Source organism: Brachionichthys hirsutus, chromosome 5, assembly GCF_040956055.1.
Source record: "Brachionichthys hirsutus isolate HB-005 chromosome 5, CSIRO-AGI_Bhir_v1, whole genome shotgun sequence".
Taxonomy (NCBI): Eukaryota; Metazoa; Chordata; class Actinopteri; order Lophiiformes; family Brachionichthyidae; genus Brachionichthys; species Brachionichthys hirsutus.
Window position 1 is genome coordinate 8290001 of NC_090901.1, and position 18090 is coordinate 8308090.

The 18090-nt window shown below is 47.9% G+C and overlaps 2 protein-coding genes across 2 annotated transcripts; both read left to right on the forward strand.

Annotated features, from left to right (window-relative positions):
* The first annotated feature begins 383 nt into the window (after window positions 1-383).
* On the forward strand, window positions 384-3662 carry LOC137893493 (zona pellucida sperm-binding protein 3-like). The gene is made up of 10 exons (XM_068738903.1): window positions 384-522; window positions 680-987; window positions 1354-1472; window positions 1578-1681; window positions 1983-2160; window positions 2435-2552; window positions 2645-2730; window positions 2931-3019; window positions 3393-3453; window positions 3578-3662. Exons 1-10 carry the CDS (start codon window positions 384-386, stop codon window positions 3660-3662), a joined length of 1287 nt encoding a protein of 428 aa, XP_068595004.1.
* Window positions 3663-4936: 1274 nt separating this feature from the next.
* Window positions 4937-10525, forward strand: LOC137893940 (ceramide kinase-like). The gene is made up of 13 exons (XM_068739394.1): window positions 4937-5072; window positions 5809-5949; window positions 6125-6247; window positions 6325-6450; window positions 6538-6604; window positions 6919-7064; window positions 7147-7221; window positions 7563-7715; window positions 7921-8026; window positions 8427-8506; window positions 8687-8889; window positions 9543-9757; window positions 9846-10525. The coding sequence occupies exons 1-13, from the start codon at window positions 4937-4939 to the stop codon at window positions 9931-9933; spliced, it is 1659 nt and encodes a 552-aa protein (XP_068595495.1). The 3' UTR covers window positions 9934-10525.
* The last annotated feature ends 7565 nt before the right edge of the window (window positions 10526-18090 follow it).

Below are 18090 nucleotides of genomic sequence, written 5' to 3' on the forward strand. Positions count from 1 at the left end.
AAGTCCTGAGTGTGTTTGCGTGTGCATGTGCACAGACAGAGCAGGTGGTCAGGGTGGATGAATGGGTAAAACCGACCTCTGCAGACACTGACCTGTTTTGTTATTAAAGTCTTCTTGTGTGTTTGTGTGCATCAGAAGTGTTTAGCTGTTGCAGGACGATGTATTGATGAATCCTCCTTCACCCTTTATCAGAGACAAACTGTTACAGCAGAAATAAAGTTTCATGTCCTCCAAATACCCGTAAGGCTCATATGTTGTGCAGGTAAATGAGGCACAGCTGAAGAACCACGGGGACAATCAGAAGGTGGGCGGAGTCAAACTTCAGCTCCACAAAACCTCCTGCTGCTTCAGAAACCTGCCTTTCATACCAGAAGCGCGACAGCATGAAGTTGTTTGTCGCCTTCGTTTCCTGTCTGTTCTGTGCGGCTTCAGCAGCAGTGACGAAGTTAAACTGGTTTCAGCGGGCAGTTGGCAAGGTCGGGGACCGGAAACCAGACCGGCCCAAGGGCCCGGCGCCGGCAGGTAGACCACAGGAATCACTTCGAGTGCAGACTAGTTTCAAGCCTGGTTGACGAACGAGCAGCTCCAACAGGACCGCTGGCGTTTAACTTCAGCTGTATCCCCTGTTTGCTACCTACAACGTAAAATAAAATTCCTTGAGAATTCCCTCCTTTCCCAGATGTCTCCCAGGGGAAGCAGTCTGTCTGTGATCCAGTCTCTTGGAGGTTCCCGGATCCGCCCCCTGAGGAGGCGCCTCGGTTTCCTCCAGACTTGGAGCTGAAGGTTCCACCGGCAGCGGAGAGCGTCGCTGTCATCTGCGGGGCGAACTCCATCCGAGTGGAGGCCAAGAAAGACCTGCCGGGGATTGGAAAGCTGGTCCGGCCTGAAGCCGTGACACTGGGGGACTGTCCTGCCACCGGGGAAGACGAGGAAGCTCAGGTCTTGGTCTTTGAGTCTGAGCTGCATCGATGTGGCAGCCAGCTGCTGGTGAGTTCAAACCGAGAAGACAAGTTCCGGTTTTGGTGGTTCTGAAAGCGCCGCTCGGTTGCACCAGTTCAGATGTGGATACGTGTTCATCTGCTACAAGTCCCTGACGTGCAGCAGCCATATCTCATGTATGTTAGAACCAACATGTTGACGTCTCCATGCTCTCACTGAATGGGGCCTAAAGCCAGAGCGGGATGATAAGTGGCTACAAATTAGCTTCCATGTCTGAGTCGGCATGTGTTGGAAAATCAGCTGTTCATTATTCTGGGTATTGCGAACACATTGGTGCCACCTATAGATTGATGTACCTTAATCGATGGCGAGGGACTGGTCTTCCACTGGGATGTGCAGTAAACTGTGTTTCAGATGTCCGAGGACTCCTTCACCTACGCCTTCACGCTGCACTACAACCCCAGCCCTCTAGAGGGCAGTCCGATCATCCGAACCGCCGGAGCCGCCGTCCGCATCGGGTGCCGGTACCAGAGGTCCGAGTTGAACCAGGACAAGCTTTTCGGGTTTTCATTGGATGTCTGGCCTCCTGCCATTTTCTAAGAGCAGAAAGTGTTTCAGGATTTTCTTCTTCTCTGCAGGAAGCAGGTTGTGAGCAGTGCATCGCTGAAGCACAACTGGATGCCATTCAGCGCCACCAAAGCTTCAGAGGAAAGCCTGCACTTCAGCCTCAGATTGATGACGGGTGGGTGCTTGTGGCTCCTATTCGGACCGTCCTGCTACTATAAGGAGAAGACAGCTGGTTTGAATGGCCCGCCCTTCTGTTGGAGTGCAGCAGTTTCTCGACCGCTAAATTAACGTTTCCTTCTGTTCATTGCTTGAAGTTTTTGGAAATGAATCCAGATGCTTCTTTGTTGAACCTGAACCTGATCTCCGAGGTTGCTCAGCGAGTCTCTAGCGAGTCATAAACCTCCTCGTCGGAGAACTACTCTGATGAAACGAGTAGCCCTAACACCAGGTGACGTGATCCGTCTTCTGTCTCTCAGATGACTGGCGGTCCCCTCGTCCATCCTCCCAGTTCCAGCTGGGGGACGTCATGAGGTTTGAGGTTGCAGTCAAGCCGTTCCATCACGCCCCCCTCAGAGTGATGGTGGACCGCTGCGTGGCTACGGTGGTCCCAAACGTTGACACTGTCCCTCGGTACACCTTCCTGGGGCACAACGGGTCAGTTTACTGAGCTGGCGCCGTTTCACTTTCCCTCTAATTAAGCTGCTCATCTGAAAACTCATTTTAGATTGGGGGAGACTTTTGTGATTACCCGTGCGGGAGCCAATCACGGACCGAGCAGGAAAAGAGTATTCAAATGATCTGTGGAAAACTAATTTATAAAGATCTCATCCTGTGGGCAGCACGGTGGTGCAGGGGTTGGAGCGGTCTGCTCGCATGAAGCCTCTAACGTCTGGATCTGGCCATCTGATGTCTCCTGTGTTGCATTCAGGTGTCTCTTCGACAGTCGGCTGACCGGATCCAGCTCCAGATTCCTGCAGCGTTCTCAAGACAACAAACTCCAGTTTGAGTTGGACTCATTCCGGTTCCAGCAGGACGACCGTGGCGTGGTGAGACCGGACTGCCGCCCTGACGCTGATTATTATGGATCACCTGTTTCCAGTGATGTGTCTCTGACAAACTGAAACCTGTGTCTCTTCAGATCTACATCACCTGCAGCCTGAGAGCAACGCCGGCTGCCGACGCCACCGTCGACGGCGCCAGCAAGGCCTGCTCATTCTCCAACGGGTGAGACGCCAGACAGGCGACGCCGAGGCTTTAAGGGCTCCGGGTCTTGTATTTTAATGTTGAAAGCAAAGCTTTAAATGAGGGACCGGAAGTTAGAATGTGTTCAGCGGTGGTGGGAAAGTATCCGGTCTGACCGGTGATAAGAACTGCCTATCAAATAAAAGGCGGCACCTGGACAGGTAATGGCTTTTGATTGACAGATGGAGGGAAGCCAGTGGCAGACATGGAGCCTGTGCCTGCTGTGACACGCACTGTGGGACAGGAAGCCCGGTTCCGCCGGCGAGAACGCGTATGTACTGGGTTTGGGCTCACAGAGCAGTACTGCCGTATAAAATGCCCCTTAAACATAACTTTATTGATCCATAATTTGGGGTAAACTGTCAAAAATGCATTGTGGAAAAAAATAATATTTTTTTATAATATCAATGGATAGTGTTGTGTTCAGGTATTACTAATGATACACCTGCTAACCGTGGAGCTCTGTACTATCCTGTAATGCAGGAGTTGTTGATAGGAACCTTAAAATAAAGGGAAGAATAAATCGGGTTGGATCTCGGTACATTGAAATATTTGTGTAAATGGAAAAATGCATTAAAATTGCAGGTGACTTTCCCAAGATGCCCGTCAGAAAGCGGACTTTGTCTTTGGGGTTTCTTTTGCAGGTGCTCGGTGGGACCAGGAAACTGCTGTTGGACCAGTCGTGGTGGAAGAGAAGCGTCTTCGGTGACTAGATGAAATTAAAGCTCTAAACGCTGAGACCTACTTTGTGTGGCTTCTTCCCGTGGTTGAGTCTGATTTAGTCACTAAATCGCCCATTAATATCCCTGGAGGTGTGATTAAACACCAGTGGAGGCCAGTTGGCCCAGAAGTCTCACAATAACGGCCACAGAACCAACCAGGCAGTGGAGATCCTTCCAACATGGCTGTCGTGACCCGAGGCGAGGTGCCGTCTGTCTGTCTGTTAGCAAGATAACTCAAAGAGTTCTGGACCGATCTGGATGAACATTTTAGGAAACGTTTGGAATGTTTGGGCAGCAGGATGAGGGTGTCTAGTCAATCCTGTTTGCTGTGGTGTGCTGCTGGAGTCTGGCTTCCTGGCAATCTGAACTGCTGGGTTTAAATATAAGCTCATGTTTTAAAGTGTCTCTTTATGTATTAAGACCTTTAATGATTAACAGTAGTCGGATGTGTTTGGGATGAGCCTTGACAGCCTTGTCTGCTCTTTTCATCTTAATCCTAAAGCTACCACAAAAAATGACCAAATTCACACACTGGAAAAAGAGGTCCTTCAAATATCAGATGGGCTTGGGCTGAAATCATCTCCGCTGTCATGGGTTCAACTAAAAAAAAAAAAGCCACTTCCCTGCTCATCATCCTCGCACAGCTTCATATTTAACGACAAGCCGGTGAATAGTTACAAACATGTTTTTATTCATCGTCCAATAATCCCGTCAGATTAATCGGGACAGTTTTTTATTCTTGTGGACTGACTGGCTGGTTTGTTTGGACTCCCGACCCGTTCTCTTCTGGTTCTGTTTTCGTTCCCTGTATCGATCTCTGTCTCCTGTCTCTCCGTTCCGGCCTCCATCTCCTCGGTTCTGTCCGCCACATATGGAGGATCAGCCTTGAAATAGATGCTGAGAATCATGTAAATTGAAATAATAATAAAAACAATCATAGTAAAAAAAAAAAAAATTGTTGGCGGCGTGTACCTGATGGCTGCAAAGTGCCTGTTGTGCGCATGCGCAACACGGGTGATCTTTTTAGCATTTAGCTTAACTTCTCACAAGTCGTTGGAACAACTTCGTATCTACGTTCGAACGACATAGTCCAGTCAAAACTATTTTCTTCAAAACTGTCACTTCTACGCTTCCGTAGATAAACCTGAACAGAAACATTGGATTTAAAATCCCTGCAGAGGTGATTCACGGAAAACACAAGTGCCCGTTTTTCTTCTTAGCACCTGAACGCAGCACTGGAACGAGGCCCCTCCTGCTTCCGTTCAGAACCGCTACTTGTTGTTGGGTTCATGATTACGTTAATGCCTTGACCTGGAATCCGTTGTTCGGTAGTCGTTTCATCGTTTTGGGGGAGTTGGAGCTTCTCCCGACACTCCGACGGAACATGGCCGGACGTAGGTAACCCTCCCCGGGCTGCCGCTGCCTCCTCGGACGGCTAAAGGACGGAGAAGGACTGGGAGACTCAGATGGAGAGGCCGGACAGACCGCCGCTGCTGTCCGAGCTGCGCGTCAGAAACGCCGCGTACGATGTGAGCTTGAGTCGGTCCCTGCTCACGTGGAAGAGGCGGACCTCCGGTCCCGTGTACCAGCCGTTCCGACCCAGTAAGACCGAACACGGACGCGTCTCCGTCGGCCTCAAAGCGCGACGCGACAGCCTGCGTGGAAGAACAAAGGACGTTCACAATGACGTCCGGTCCGGACCGGAGCATGACGTCAGAACTTAGAGTCGTCAGTAATGATACGTGATTTATCCCGTTGTATCACACGGTAGTGCTTCAGTCGGGTGACTTTAGAAAATCTCCTCAGTCACGTAAGCAGAAGGAAGTGTTGGAGGAGCCCCGGTCCACTCTGACCCGCTTCAGCTGGTCCAGGATCAGAGAGGAAAGTCCTCCAGGTGCAGATCACACTGAACCAAAACCAGGATTGGAATGCACCCCGGAGGTTCGGGTTTAGATCTACTGCTAGACTCAGCGGTTCATCCTCGGTGGATCAGGACCGTCTGCTGTCCTGTCAGAAACCTGAACCGGGCTGGTACCTCATGGAACAACAGCGACGGTGTTTGGTGTCGGCGTTCCAGCAGCGCTCGCTGTTCTGATCCACATTGCTTTGCGTGTGGGTGTGTAAAAAAACCCGAACGGACGGACAGAACCTCTACTGAGTAAAATAAAAGTGCACGACGAATGACCGGTTCCACTGCCGCAGCTGGGTCCGGATCAGAATCGGGATCCGGCTGCAGCAATGATTCCGTTAGATGAAAGCAGCATTTCTGTCCGGTCTCTAACAGAACCACTCTGCCGTTTGACCTGCAGTGACCTCATTTATGTGTGTGTGTGTCCAGGTGTGTGTCACAGCTTCTCAGTGTCGGAGATCATCTCCGTCAGAGAGGAAGAGGAGGACGAGGAGGACAGCAGACGAAGAGACAAATGCAGCTGGAAAAAGATAGAGAAAAAAGCAAAGGACTGCAGGCATGCCTTCACAGGTAACACACCTGGAAACGGGTAACACACCTGGAAACGGGTAACGCGCCTGGAAACGGGTAACGCGCCTGGCAACAGCTGGAAGCACGTTGGAAATACAGATGAAAAACTCGCCCGGAGATCAATAATCAATTCTGAGCCGATGGGTGAGGATTGTGCGGTTCTGGTGCCTTTCAGTGGCGTACGTGGAGAGGCGTCGGCAGCACCGCTGGCGGTGTGCCGAGGTCACCTTCGGGTGTCCAGAGGAGGCGCTGCTTCAGCACTGGGTCAGCAGCATCAGGGAGCAGCTCGCTGCCATCGGTAAGCCCCGCCGCCGCCACGCGCCGATCAGCACGCGTGTGTGATCGCTGCATCGCATCCTTGGTGTGTGTGTCCAGCCAGCAGACCCGAACGCCTGCTGGTCTACATCAACCCGTACGGCGGGAAGAAACAGGGCCGGCGCATCTACGAGCAGAAGGTGGCGCCGTTGTTCGCCCGGGCGGGCATTTCCACGCACGTCATCGGTACCGCCCGCTCCCCTCACTTCCTGTGCTGCAGAAGTCTGACTCGGAGGGGGGATCTGAAGCACACCTGTCTGTTTGTCGTCATAGTTACGGAGCACGCCAATTATGCGCGGGATCACCTGAGGACGGAGGCAGAACTGAAGACGTATGACGGGTGAGGCTGTACCGCCAAAATAAAAGCACTGCAGCGAGCACGTCTGTCAGTGCGTCTCACCAGACAGGAAAGGAAGTGATGCCATCTTTCTCTCATTACAAACCTCATTATGATGAAGAAGAAGAAGAAGAATAGCACTTTATTGTCATTACCAGTACACACGGTGATGCAATGACATTAAATTAAGCCGTAAGAGTCAAGTACAATGCAAAGGAGCGATCAAGTATGAATTAATGATAGTCAAGTGTGGGGTTCATAGTGACAATTATTAGCATTGTGTCACTTTGCTAAGCTGCTGCTAACGTTGCGTTCAGGGTCGTGTGTGTCGGGGGGGACGGCATGTTCAGTGAGATCATCCACGGGCTGGTCTGGAGGACCCAGATGGACGGCGGCGTGGATCCAAACGGTCCGGAGGAAACTCTGCTTCCATGCTCCCTGCGCATTGGAATCATTCCTGCAGGTGTGTGTGTGTGTGTGTGTGTGTGTGTGTGTGTGGGTGGGTGTGTGTCCCCATAATAAGACCAATGCGTGTTCTGTTTCAGGCTCGACTGACTGCGTCTGCTTCGCCACCGTCGGCACCAACGACCCCGTGACCTCTGCGCTGCACATAATCGTGGGTCAGTCGCACGATCTCCCCTGCGAGTCAGACTGCGTGTTTAGATGTTAAACACCGTTTGACCCTTCGCTCACAAGTTAACAATCAGTCACCGCTATTGTCCATAAGGGGGCGCTGTCATAAAGACCAACACTGGTCGATGTCTGCACCCCGTCCCATCTCACAGTTCAGCAGTTAGGATTAGTTTTGCCGTTTTAGTGAATAAGCGGTTCTGACTGGAGTCGTCGAGCGTCAAAAAGCAGCAGCTGTGAAGCATCGTCTCTCCAGGGAAGGGCCTACTATATAAATCTAACTATATTCACACACAGAATGACGTGTGTGTGTGTGTGTGTGTGTGTTTAGGAGACTCTCAGCCGATGGACGTGTGCTCCGTTCACCACAATAACACGTTCCTGCGGTACTCCGTCTCTCTGCTGGGATATGGTTTCTATGGCGATGTGCTGACGGACAGTGAGAGGAAACGGTGGATGGGTCCCGCCAGATATGATGTCTCAGGTTAGAGATGCGAGTGAGCGCAGCTTCAGGTGGAGGCTGATCGGTCGATGGAGGGAACATACTTTCTATTTTGGTAAAGTTTATAAACCTGCTGATTCATCCTGAATCATACAAAACACAAGTAAAACACAAAACTGCATAACGAAATAAAAAAAGTGGAAGGTTGCAGATTACCCGGGAGTAGAAGTGCTGCTTTGTCTGACAGGCGTGAAGATGTTCCTGACTCATCACTACTACGAAGGAACCGTGTCCTACCTACCAGCCAGAGGCATCATGGGAACGCCGCGGGATGCTGCCAAGTGTCATTCCGGGTGAGAGAGAGGGGCGTTCCATTAAAACAGCTTCATGTTAGTTTGAGTGTTTCAGGTGAGATTCAACGACGTCGTCCTGTTCAAGTATAAGTTCCTCTGAAAACACATTTTCAGTGTGCTAGCTCGAACGAGCTCAGTTCCGCATGATCCCTTCAGGTGAGGTGAAGTCACCAGTGGTTGCCGAGCAGCGCAACCTGTTCAAATAGCACGAGTTATAGTTATAAATCAGCTGAACTACCGTTTCAGATATGTTGGCTTCAGGGCAGACTGGTTTTGCATTCTTACTTCATGGAGTTGATAAAATACTTTGATTCAGCGACGGTGACTCAAAGATTTGTTTGAATACTATCGTTTCACACGTTTCTGACTTGACGTTGTTGTTCTTTCCGTACATTTCTAGGTGTGTGATTTGTCACCACAATGGGCAGCTCTTCTCAGATAGAGCTGGGAGGTATGGCATGAATGAAGCATCAGAGCCCGGTGAGTCTATCGCAGGTCTGTGTGGAGCTCCTACAACACCACAAAACACTGAGCGTTGGGCCCATAACGTATATCAATATATATAATCACTACAAAGTAAGACCACATCAGGTGGAGCAACTGATTGGTTGCATGACCATCACAATAATCAATCTTTTATTTTGGGGATCTGCTCTTCAGAAGGAGATTCGTGGAGGACAATCCGGGGCAAGTTCCTGGCTATAAATGCTGCCAGTATGAGTTGTGCTTGTCCACGCAGCCCAAAAGGCCTCTCACCTGCTGCTCACCTGGCCGACGGAACCACCGACCTCATACTGGTCCGAAAATGTTCCCGCTTTGGCTTCCTCAGACACCTCCTCCGACACACCAGCAAGGACGACCAGGTAGAAATCAGTGCTATGACTTATGTCCCCTTAGTAAAGGCTCTAGGAAAAGGTGGCTCTTATTGGACAGGCCTTGATGTGCTCAGACTCCAAAGACCTGGGGCCTCATGTACGAAGACTCCCGTGGATTTCCTCCTGAAACATGCCGTAACGTGGAACTGGGGCACACATGTTGGAGCAGACAAGCCTACCTCCATTTAAACACGCAAATCATATTTAAATGACCCCGGCACCTGAAATTCCCCTGCGATCAGAAAATTAAAACAAAACGATGAGTAAGCCCGAAAAAAAGGAACTTTACAGAAATCAAGTTGGAGACGCTTTTAACTGAAGGGGTGCTGCGCTAACATGTACTCTTTGCCAGGCTGTACTTTTTTGGCACACTGTCCCAGTAAGTGCTAGTAAGTAATTTGATGTTCCCCAGCACCGCCTCTAGGTGTCGCCAAAGGGCCAACAGCTGTAGAAACGTGCGGACGCCAGCCATGAAGCTGGCGCGAGGCACCGCACATTTCCACGGTCATTTCACTCTTGATGCATCTGAACTCTGGCGTGAGAAAGTACGCACGCCAGGTTTCTGTGCGTACACACCTTTTGCACACGAGGCCCCCGCTTCATCCCCGACTCTTCTGCTTCCCTTCTTCTCTTTTGACCAGTTTGACATGACCTTTGTTGAGGTCCACCGGGTCCGCCGATTCTGCTTCACGCCACGTCACTGCCAGAGCAACTCGGACTTGGACCTGCGGGTGAACGGAAAACACCAGATCTTTAGGCAGTTCTGCAGAGACTATCCGGCCTGTGGTTGCACCCCTGCCTACAGCAGCTGGAACTGCGATGGCGAGCTCTTGACCCACACGGCCATTGACGTCAGGTCCCACAACCTTTTGGACGTTTCTTCAAATTTGCAGGTTACGAGGTGACATTTTTCCTCAATAGAATGTTCTCTTCTGTGTTTCCAGAGTGCACTGCCAGTTGGTCAAGCTTTTTGCACGAGGAATCGAAGAGCCAATGGTGTTTGAGGATTTCACCAACACCTGTGCAACATAAACCACACCCCTTCATTCCCCTTGTTCTGGATGAAGCTAGAAACGAGTGAATGGATGCTGGGTGTCTGGCGCCTGATTTGTTTTAAGACTGGACCCCCGTCCTGAGAGCGGAACCGACTGTGGGACTTTATGAACTTGTTACACTAATGTCTGTTACAACAACACACTGGAGGCAGGGTGGACCTGGTCCTGGTGCTGTCCTGCGTGTTGCAATGTTAAGATGATCGGTAGTCCAGAGAGGAAGGGTCGCGTTCCATTTGGGTTCCCAAACAAGTCCATTGGAGTTTCTGTCATTTCTCAGGGAGACTTGAGCTCAGTTAAAATCACTGTTTTTCACTTCCCCATAATTTGTGTGTCTGTCTCTCTGTCTGTCTGACAGCTGTAGACGTCTCCACACGTCATTGGACCTTTAGATTTTATGAGACCAACACAGTTTCCAGGAAGAACAGGTGTCTGGTCAGACCTTCGTAGGACCCTGATGGGCCTGTGAAGGTCCTGGGCCCAGCGGTCAGCCTATTGTTACCCTCTTAAAGTTGTTTTTATGTTCAGAGTCTAAATGTTCTCCCCGTGAGTCCGGCGGTCGGCTGATTAAATGCTCCATTTTAAACGACGAGTCATTCAATGTGCGCGTCCTCTACCTTCCATAGATTTAGTTCCCAGACATGGAAAATGAACGGCCATGTTTTAGTGACACTTGCAGCGATGACGTGGCATGCTGCTGTAGCTGGTGAGAGCACCTGGGGCAGGAGCGTTAACGTTAAAATTGATCTGATCAATTTGATGTGCCTAAATGCATACGAATGTAAACTTTATGGTAAAGGTTTATGGTTTATGGCACAGTTTTCAGACCAATACCGCATTCATAATTGTATTGATGGATGAAAACAGATGCGACTTCTCACCACAAGAAACAGAGCGGTCCAGTGAGTAAGGCTTTGTCATTTCTCACAAATCAAAGCGGCTAAATTCACTGGAAATGTGACAAGACTTGAAAGCGACATTACCGGTGATAGTTTCTGAACAGAAAACCCTTTAGCCTTTCCTAGCTAAATGTTCTTGTTTCTACAGCAGTTTCTCTCGGCTTAAAATCGACAGCTGTGAGCAGCTACAAATAAAAGCTTATATGACATTAAATGTCAAAATATTAAAGGCTCGACTGGACGTATTGCTGAGTTTCTTTCCAACACAATAACGAACATGAAAGGAACCAAGGAGCCCAGATTTAAACTCTGCATCCATCCCAAGGGTCCATCAGCCTCCTCTTTTACCAGTAAGTTTAGACCTGACTAATTATTTCTCCTAAAACTAAAGAAAGTTTAAAAAAGAAGAAAAAGAAAAGAAAGGAGATCCAGATTCTGCATCTCTGCCCCAGTCTACCAAAACCTTGTCCCACATCTTTGTGGCATCACACTTCTAGCGCCACGTTGTATGAGCTTTTTTTCTTTTTTTTTGTGTGTTATTTGTTATGTTATTGACCCAAACCTCGAAATGGTAGATTCAGAGCAGGTTGGTTCTTTCGACTGCAGCCCCGCGGATACGCTGCCAGTAAAAAAGCGTACTTCTTATCGTGTCGGTTCACACGCACGCACGCACGGAGTAAAATATTTAAACAACGCAAAACACTTACTTTTTCTTTTCTTTTCTTTTTTTCCCAATTGAGATCGGTTTGGTTCTGCTCCACGGGGGTCGGTGCGTGTTTTTCTACCTGATCATCGTAATGAGATGAAGCCAGCGGGATGTCAGGTTACAGAGTTCCCCTATGTGTGTGTACAAGGAAGTCAAAGTGAACTTGTAGTACAGGCAAGCAAGCCATAAAAGAAAGGAGTCCGAAAGCATGGCGGCTACGTATGCAGAGTAGCCCGTAAAAGTGGCGTCATGAGGAATATATATTTACTGTCTCTCGGCCCACGCGTCGTTGGAGGCAGCCGACACTTTGAGTGCGATCGTGTTTGACATGCAGGCGGTTCTGTCGGGACTTTTACTGGTCCGCTTGATCAATGAGGTTCTTAAACAAAAAATGCAGGCAATCACACCTTAACACCCCCCCCCCCCAACCCAGCCCAGCTTTGATCCTCAATTGCTTTGATGTCTTAAACTCTTTTATATATAAACTATAAACTTTTTAACTGTATTGATGACAAGTGGGATGCCTGGAAATGAAGACTATTTTAGATTTGAAAACATTTGTGACACAAAGTACTTGAATGAAAAGTCTGAACATAAATCATTTTTTTCTAGGGTGTGGAAAAGAATTCAAAGATGGATGTACTCTGCATTGGCGTGGAGCGGCGTGTGGCTGGTTTATTGCATGCTATTGTTACAGATACTTATCGCGGTAGTTTGTGCTTTTTTTGTGTCTTGTGTGAGTCTGTTTGCACTTCTTCTTCTACGTCTCTTTTTCGTGATATACCGTATTTTTTGGATTATACGTCGCACCAGCCAAAAAATGCATAATTAAGAAGAAATAAACATATATACCGTATTTTCCGGATTATAAGTCGCGGTTTTTGTCATAGTTTGGTCGGGGGTGCGACTTATAAATCGGAGCGACTTATATATGTTTTTTTTTACAAAATCTGTGAGCGCAGAGACAGTAGCCTACACATTTCTATAACAGGTGTTACAGGGAACTCTGTGACCCGTCAGAATCTGTCGCGGTTTCTGGAGGTTCAGAGTTATCTGTCACACCTGTTATCTAAAAACACAAATTAGAAGGGCTGAATGAAAATGGTGCCGAAAAGAAACTCATATTTCGCGGCTTACAAGCTTCAGATAGTGAAATATGGAGCCGAAAACGGCAATCGAGCAGCAGAAAGAAAGTTTGGAGTGAGCAAAAAACTTGTAAGGGACTGGCGAAAAGCGGAGGTTATGCTTACTGAAATGAAGAAAACAAAGAAAGCTAATCGCGGGCGACAAGCTAGGTGGCCGCAGTTGGAGGAACGAGTTCACGCATGGGTGCTTGAACAACGTGCTGCTGGGAGAGGTTTGTCAACGGTGCAGTTGCGTCTCCGCGCCCAGGTGGTTGCCAGGGAAGTGAATATAAACGGCTTTGCGGGAGGACCTTCTTGGTGTTACCGCTTCATGCAACGCAAACGCCTCTCTATCAGAGCTAGGACGACACTGTCCCAAAAACTGCCAGCGGACTTCCAAGCCAAGGTTGACAGTTTCCGCGCGTTCATTGAAAAGCATGTAAGTGATCACAACGTGACACTGGATCATATTATTAACATGGACGAGGTCCCCCTCACTTTTGACATCCCCATGGGCCGAAGTGTTGCAGAGAAAGGGCAAAAAAGTGTGAATATCGTTACAACTGGTCATGAGAGATCACACTTCACAGTGGTGCTGGCATGTTGTGGAGACGGATCAAAACTGCCACCGATGGTCATTTTCAAACGAAAAACCATGCCAAAAATCCAATCCTCCTCAGTTGAAGTCGCCGTGAACGAGAAAGGGTGGATTGATCAAGAAATGATGAACTTGGCAGTTTTGATCCGTCTCCACAACATGCCAGCACCACTGTGAAGTGTGATCTCTCATGACCAGTTGTAACGATATTCACACTTTTTTGCCCTTTCTCTGCAACACTTCGGCCCATGGGGATGTCAAAAGTGAGGGGGACCTCGTCCATGTTAATAATATGATCCGGTGTCACGTTGTGATCACTTACATGCTTTTCAATGAACGCGCGGAAACTGTCAACCTTGGCTTGGAAGTCCGCTGGCAGTTTTTGGGACAGTGTCGTCCTTGCTCTGATAGAGAGGCGTTTGCGTTGCATGAAGCGGTAACACCAAGAAGGTCCTCCCGCAAAGCCGTTTATATTCACCTCCTTGGCAACCATGGTTCGAGCATGGTTCTCGGGCATGCCCCATGCTGGATGAAGACTTTTCCTGCTTCGTCTTCATGTGAGTCCATCCCCTGAAGGTAGGTGGCGCTTTGCCCAGGCCAATCTTGAACCCTGTTAATCTGTGTTGTGTGACGTCACTAATGAGAGGTTCATGGAAATCAGTCATAGAAATAGCAAAATAAATGTAGTGTCTTCCTAGTGTTATGTCGGCATGTAATCACATTGGAGAATTCCGTCTGGTATAGAAATTCCCTACAGTTTCTACTTGCTGAATGCATCGTGTCAGGAGTTGGTTTTTGATGCTTATTGAGATACTGGAAGCCAAAGACAGCCGAAGTCAGGGTTCCTAAAGTTATCCCTGACTGTTTTGACCCATCTGTGGAGACCATTGACACAACCCACACACATCAACAAAACGGCAGTGAGAGTTCATCGAGTCTCAGCGTGCTGCTCAACGACACCGGAATCAAACCACCAACCTTCCAATAAGTAGACGACTACTCTGCCTCCTGAGTCACAGCCGACTCGCTCCTGGAGCAGTGCTTTGTGTGTCAGAGCCATTGTTGCTTTTTAAAATCCTCAGACTCATTACTTTTGTCTGATTGGCTGCCTGGATTTATTATTATTGTCATTTAGTCGGAAGCAAATACAGAAAAGATCATTTGGTTCCCAGGTGATTTACTCTTTGACGTTACAGTACCTTCATACATTTCTTCTTGTTTATCTTTTATCTTTCATTTCTGCCCTTTTGCCTTGTTTTATTTCTGTATCATTTTGTTTTCTCTTCAACAGCTTGGCCTTTTTCTCTCATCATTGAAAGCTCATGAGGAATGTTTTAGTTCAGAGGTTTGAAGCTGCAGGCACTAAAACAGAAGAAAAGCACACCATAAAGAAACAAAACTGCTGATCATGGACAGGCTGAAAAAAATACAATAATATATACCGTATTTTCCGGATTATAAGATCGACAAAGCATGGGCTACAGTGACAACCGTAACCATCCTGTCGGGATTCAGAAAGGCTGGAATAATTGGAACTGCAACTGACGACGAGTCTGATGTAAGCGACGTAGAAGAGGAAGCGGCGTCTTGTCTACCTGCCGAGTTGGGGGAGTTGTTCAAAAGTGACACCGAGGATGAAGATTTCCTTGGATTTCGTGATTCGGAGTAAAACCTGATATTTTGGTAAACTTGTTAGCATGTTCTTTGTGCTATATGTTGTTTGGTGTTGGATTTTATCAAATAAATTTTCCCCAAAAATGCGACTTATACTCCAGTGCGACCTATATATGTTTTTTTCTTCTTAATTATGCATTTTTTGGCTGGTGCGACCTACAATCCGGAGCGACGTATAATCCAAAAAATACGGTATATAGCTTCTGCAAGCTCACCCCAATGTTGTAGTGGCATCATGATACAATCCGGCTTCTGTCAAAACACGGTCATGACCGACGCACATCTCCATGTCCCGTTTGTTCAGAATCTTCTTTTACTCTGTCATCTCACCCTGCTGCCAAAGAGCCATCCCAGCAGCTGGGACGGGACGGGATGGGACGCACAAAGACATTCATGCGGTCACAACAGTTTGATAATGACATCCGTTTGTATGGAGACCAACTTAGGGAAAGTGCATACATTTTTTTTTTTTACTTTTCAGCCATCATATTTTTGTGCCTCTACACATTGGATCTTCAGGTATTTGCAGTTCCAGCACTAGAGGAATATATTCCTTACAATAACATAACTGGCCCGAGGACAAAAAAATGATCCTCATGTCATAAATCTATGCATCCTGTAATTTATTCCAACTGTTAGGAGCTGGAATCACTGTGAAACAATTAACAGATACTCAGCAGATTTTCTGTATAAGTGAAAAGGGAGAAACAATCAGAATGAACTCTTCAAATCCAAATCCTGCTCCACTATTGGAAATGGCAGAGTCGCTTGCAGAAATAAAGCGAGCGGTGTGAACGTCTCTTCATTGTGTTTGTTTTGTTTGTCTGTCTGCAGGCAACGACAGGAAGCTGACATTAACCACAAAGGTTCTGCTGAGTGGGTGGAAGAGCGTCAATCAACAGTATACCTATGTTTGCTTTGCCACAGCTGCGCTCGTCAACTCATTACAAGCAAGGTTGACTCGCTGCGCTCGTCAACTGTGTTTGAGGATCTCTGTGTGTGTGCGTGTGTGTTGTTTAGTGTCGGGGTGTGTGTGTGTGCTGTTGAGTGTCGGTGTGTGTGTGCATGAGCGTGCGCTCGTCAACTGTGTTTGTCGATGTCTGTGTGTGTGCGTGTGTGTGTGCGTGGGTGTGTTGGTCGTCCTCAACAGCATGGCAAAGTTGGATGCCGAGGGTTGACGAGCTGCGCTCGTCGACTTGTCGTCTTCTGCGTTGCAAAAGCAATAGCCCCTTACGCCTAGGATAGGCGCTCGGGCCTAAAAAAAGAAAAAATGCCATGATATCACTACAAAAGACCTGTTGTGTTTGGATGTGAGAGAGAAATCACGAGCTACACGATACAGACACCAGTAGAACGGCAATAAAATCATTCTTTGTGTTTATGTGGTTGAAAATGAAAGCATATATAATTTAGGACCTGATTCAATGTCAGAAGAAAATTGATGTTTCTCATGAGGAAAAAACAACAACAAAAACAATTGACCGCAAATCTTAATTTGCAGATAAATTATGTGATTAATCTGTGAGAATATCCACTGTCTGTCTTTGTCTTCTAGAACCTTTTTGGTGCTGGTCCAGATCACCATGTAGAAGGTGTAAATCCAGTTAGGAGGGGGGACGAGCTGCTTGGTGGCGGTCAGTGCTTTTCTAGTTAGTCTGGCTGTGTGTATATCTGTGATGACCCTCCTGGTTCGTATCACCTTTCAAACTGCTGCTTCGGGGAGGGGAGGGGCGACATCGGCAAATGAATCAGCAGAGAAGCGTTGTATCATTGATCTCCCACAATCTACAGCAACGCTGGCGGACGTCAGTTAAGAGACATGAAGGACCTGATGCTGTGTCCAATTCTGTCCATCATTCACAGTCACACGGAGCCTGGAAAGACAAGTGACGAAACAGGAGCATGTTCCTTTATCTTTGTTGTCAGAGTAAACACAGGCCACTAATCACTAATAAAATGCCAAACGTTCTGGATCAATAGTGTGCTGTGAACAAACAGTGCGCAGCTCTCTCAGGTGATTAGAGCTTGTTTAGGAGCCCCGTTCAAATAATCTCATTAAGCTTTCCGGAAGAGATCAAATCAGTGCTGGAAAATCTGACTGGACGTTTTAACACAGTAAATAATCAGGCCCGTAAAAGCAAGAGGGAGATGGGTCAGCTGCTCGATACCAGAGGTGGTACAAAAGGAGGCGGGCTGGATCCGAACAACCAGTCTGGTTTGCAGCAGGATCGGCCCAGGTGAGTCAACACGCTGCTGTTCTGTTTCGATCATTCAGAATCCAGAATCCAGAATCTCAGAGTCATCAGAAATCCTTAAAACTGGATAAACCAAAACCTTTTTTCTTTTCGTGGTGTATATACAGTAAAATCTGAAAACGAACCTAAACATATGACTTTTCAAAGACAATTTACAGACGCACATTGATGCTAAACTAAATGATGTGTCTGAGGAATCATCCTGTCTCCTCAGGAACACATCATCTTCATCTTCATCATTGTCACGATGCTGTCGGTCAGTCTGTCTCAGGTGCTGCTGCTGGTGTTGGCCCTCCTCCATGTCACCGCCTCACTTCCTGTCAGGTATGTTCAAGTTCAGCCTCAGCAAAGCATTGTTCATTAAACCAGAAACTGTGTTTTTGTGCTTTGAACGCTCACCATACATGATCACCATGTCACTGTGGACCAATGCCGTCTCTACAAACCAGCCAAAGAAGCTTGTCCATCAGCACCATAAATCACCCCCCCCCCCCCATTAAGCTACTGAATTTAAATGGACATGAATAAAGTCAGATGTCCTCTACACTCTTGTCTCCACGTGTTTCTGTTACTGCTCTTCCTGTTAGTGTGAATCTTGTCTGTCATGCGACCTCAGGGATGAAGATGAGGTGCCGCGTTTCCTGTCCCTGATCAGACTCCTGGACGCACCGCGGTCCCTGTCCGGCATGACATCAAGATACACTTTGCTTGAGGCCAGACTGAAGTGAGTGCACTCCAAAGGAAGAGTGCTAACATCTGAAGCCTTTTTATCTCACGTACACAAATCCAACGGCAGAAGAAACTGTATGATCACAGAGGAGACGCTCCCCCTCAGGCTTTGGAGCTCGAACCAGAACCACATGAGACTGAACGGGTATCGG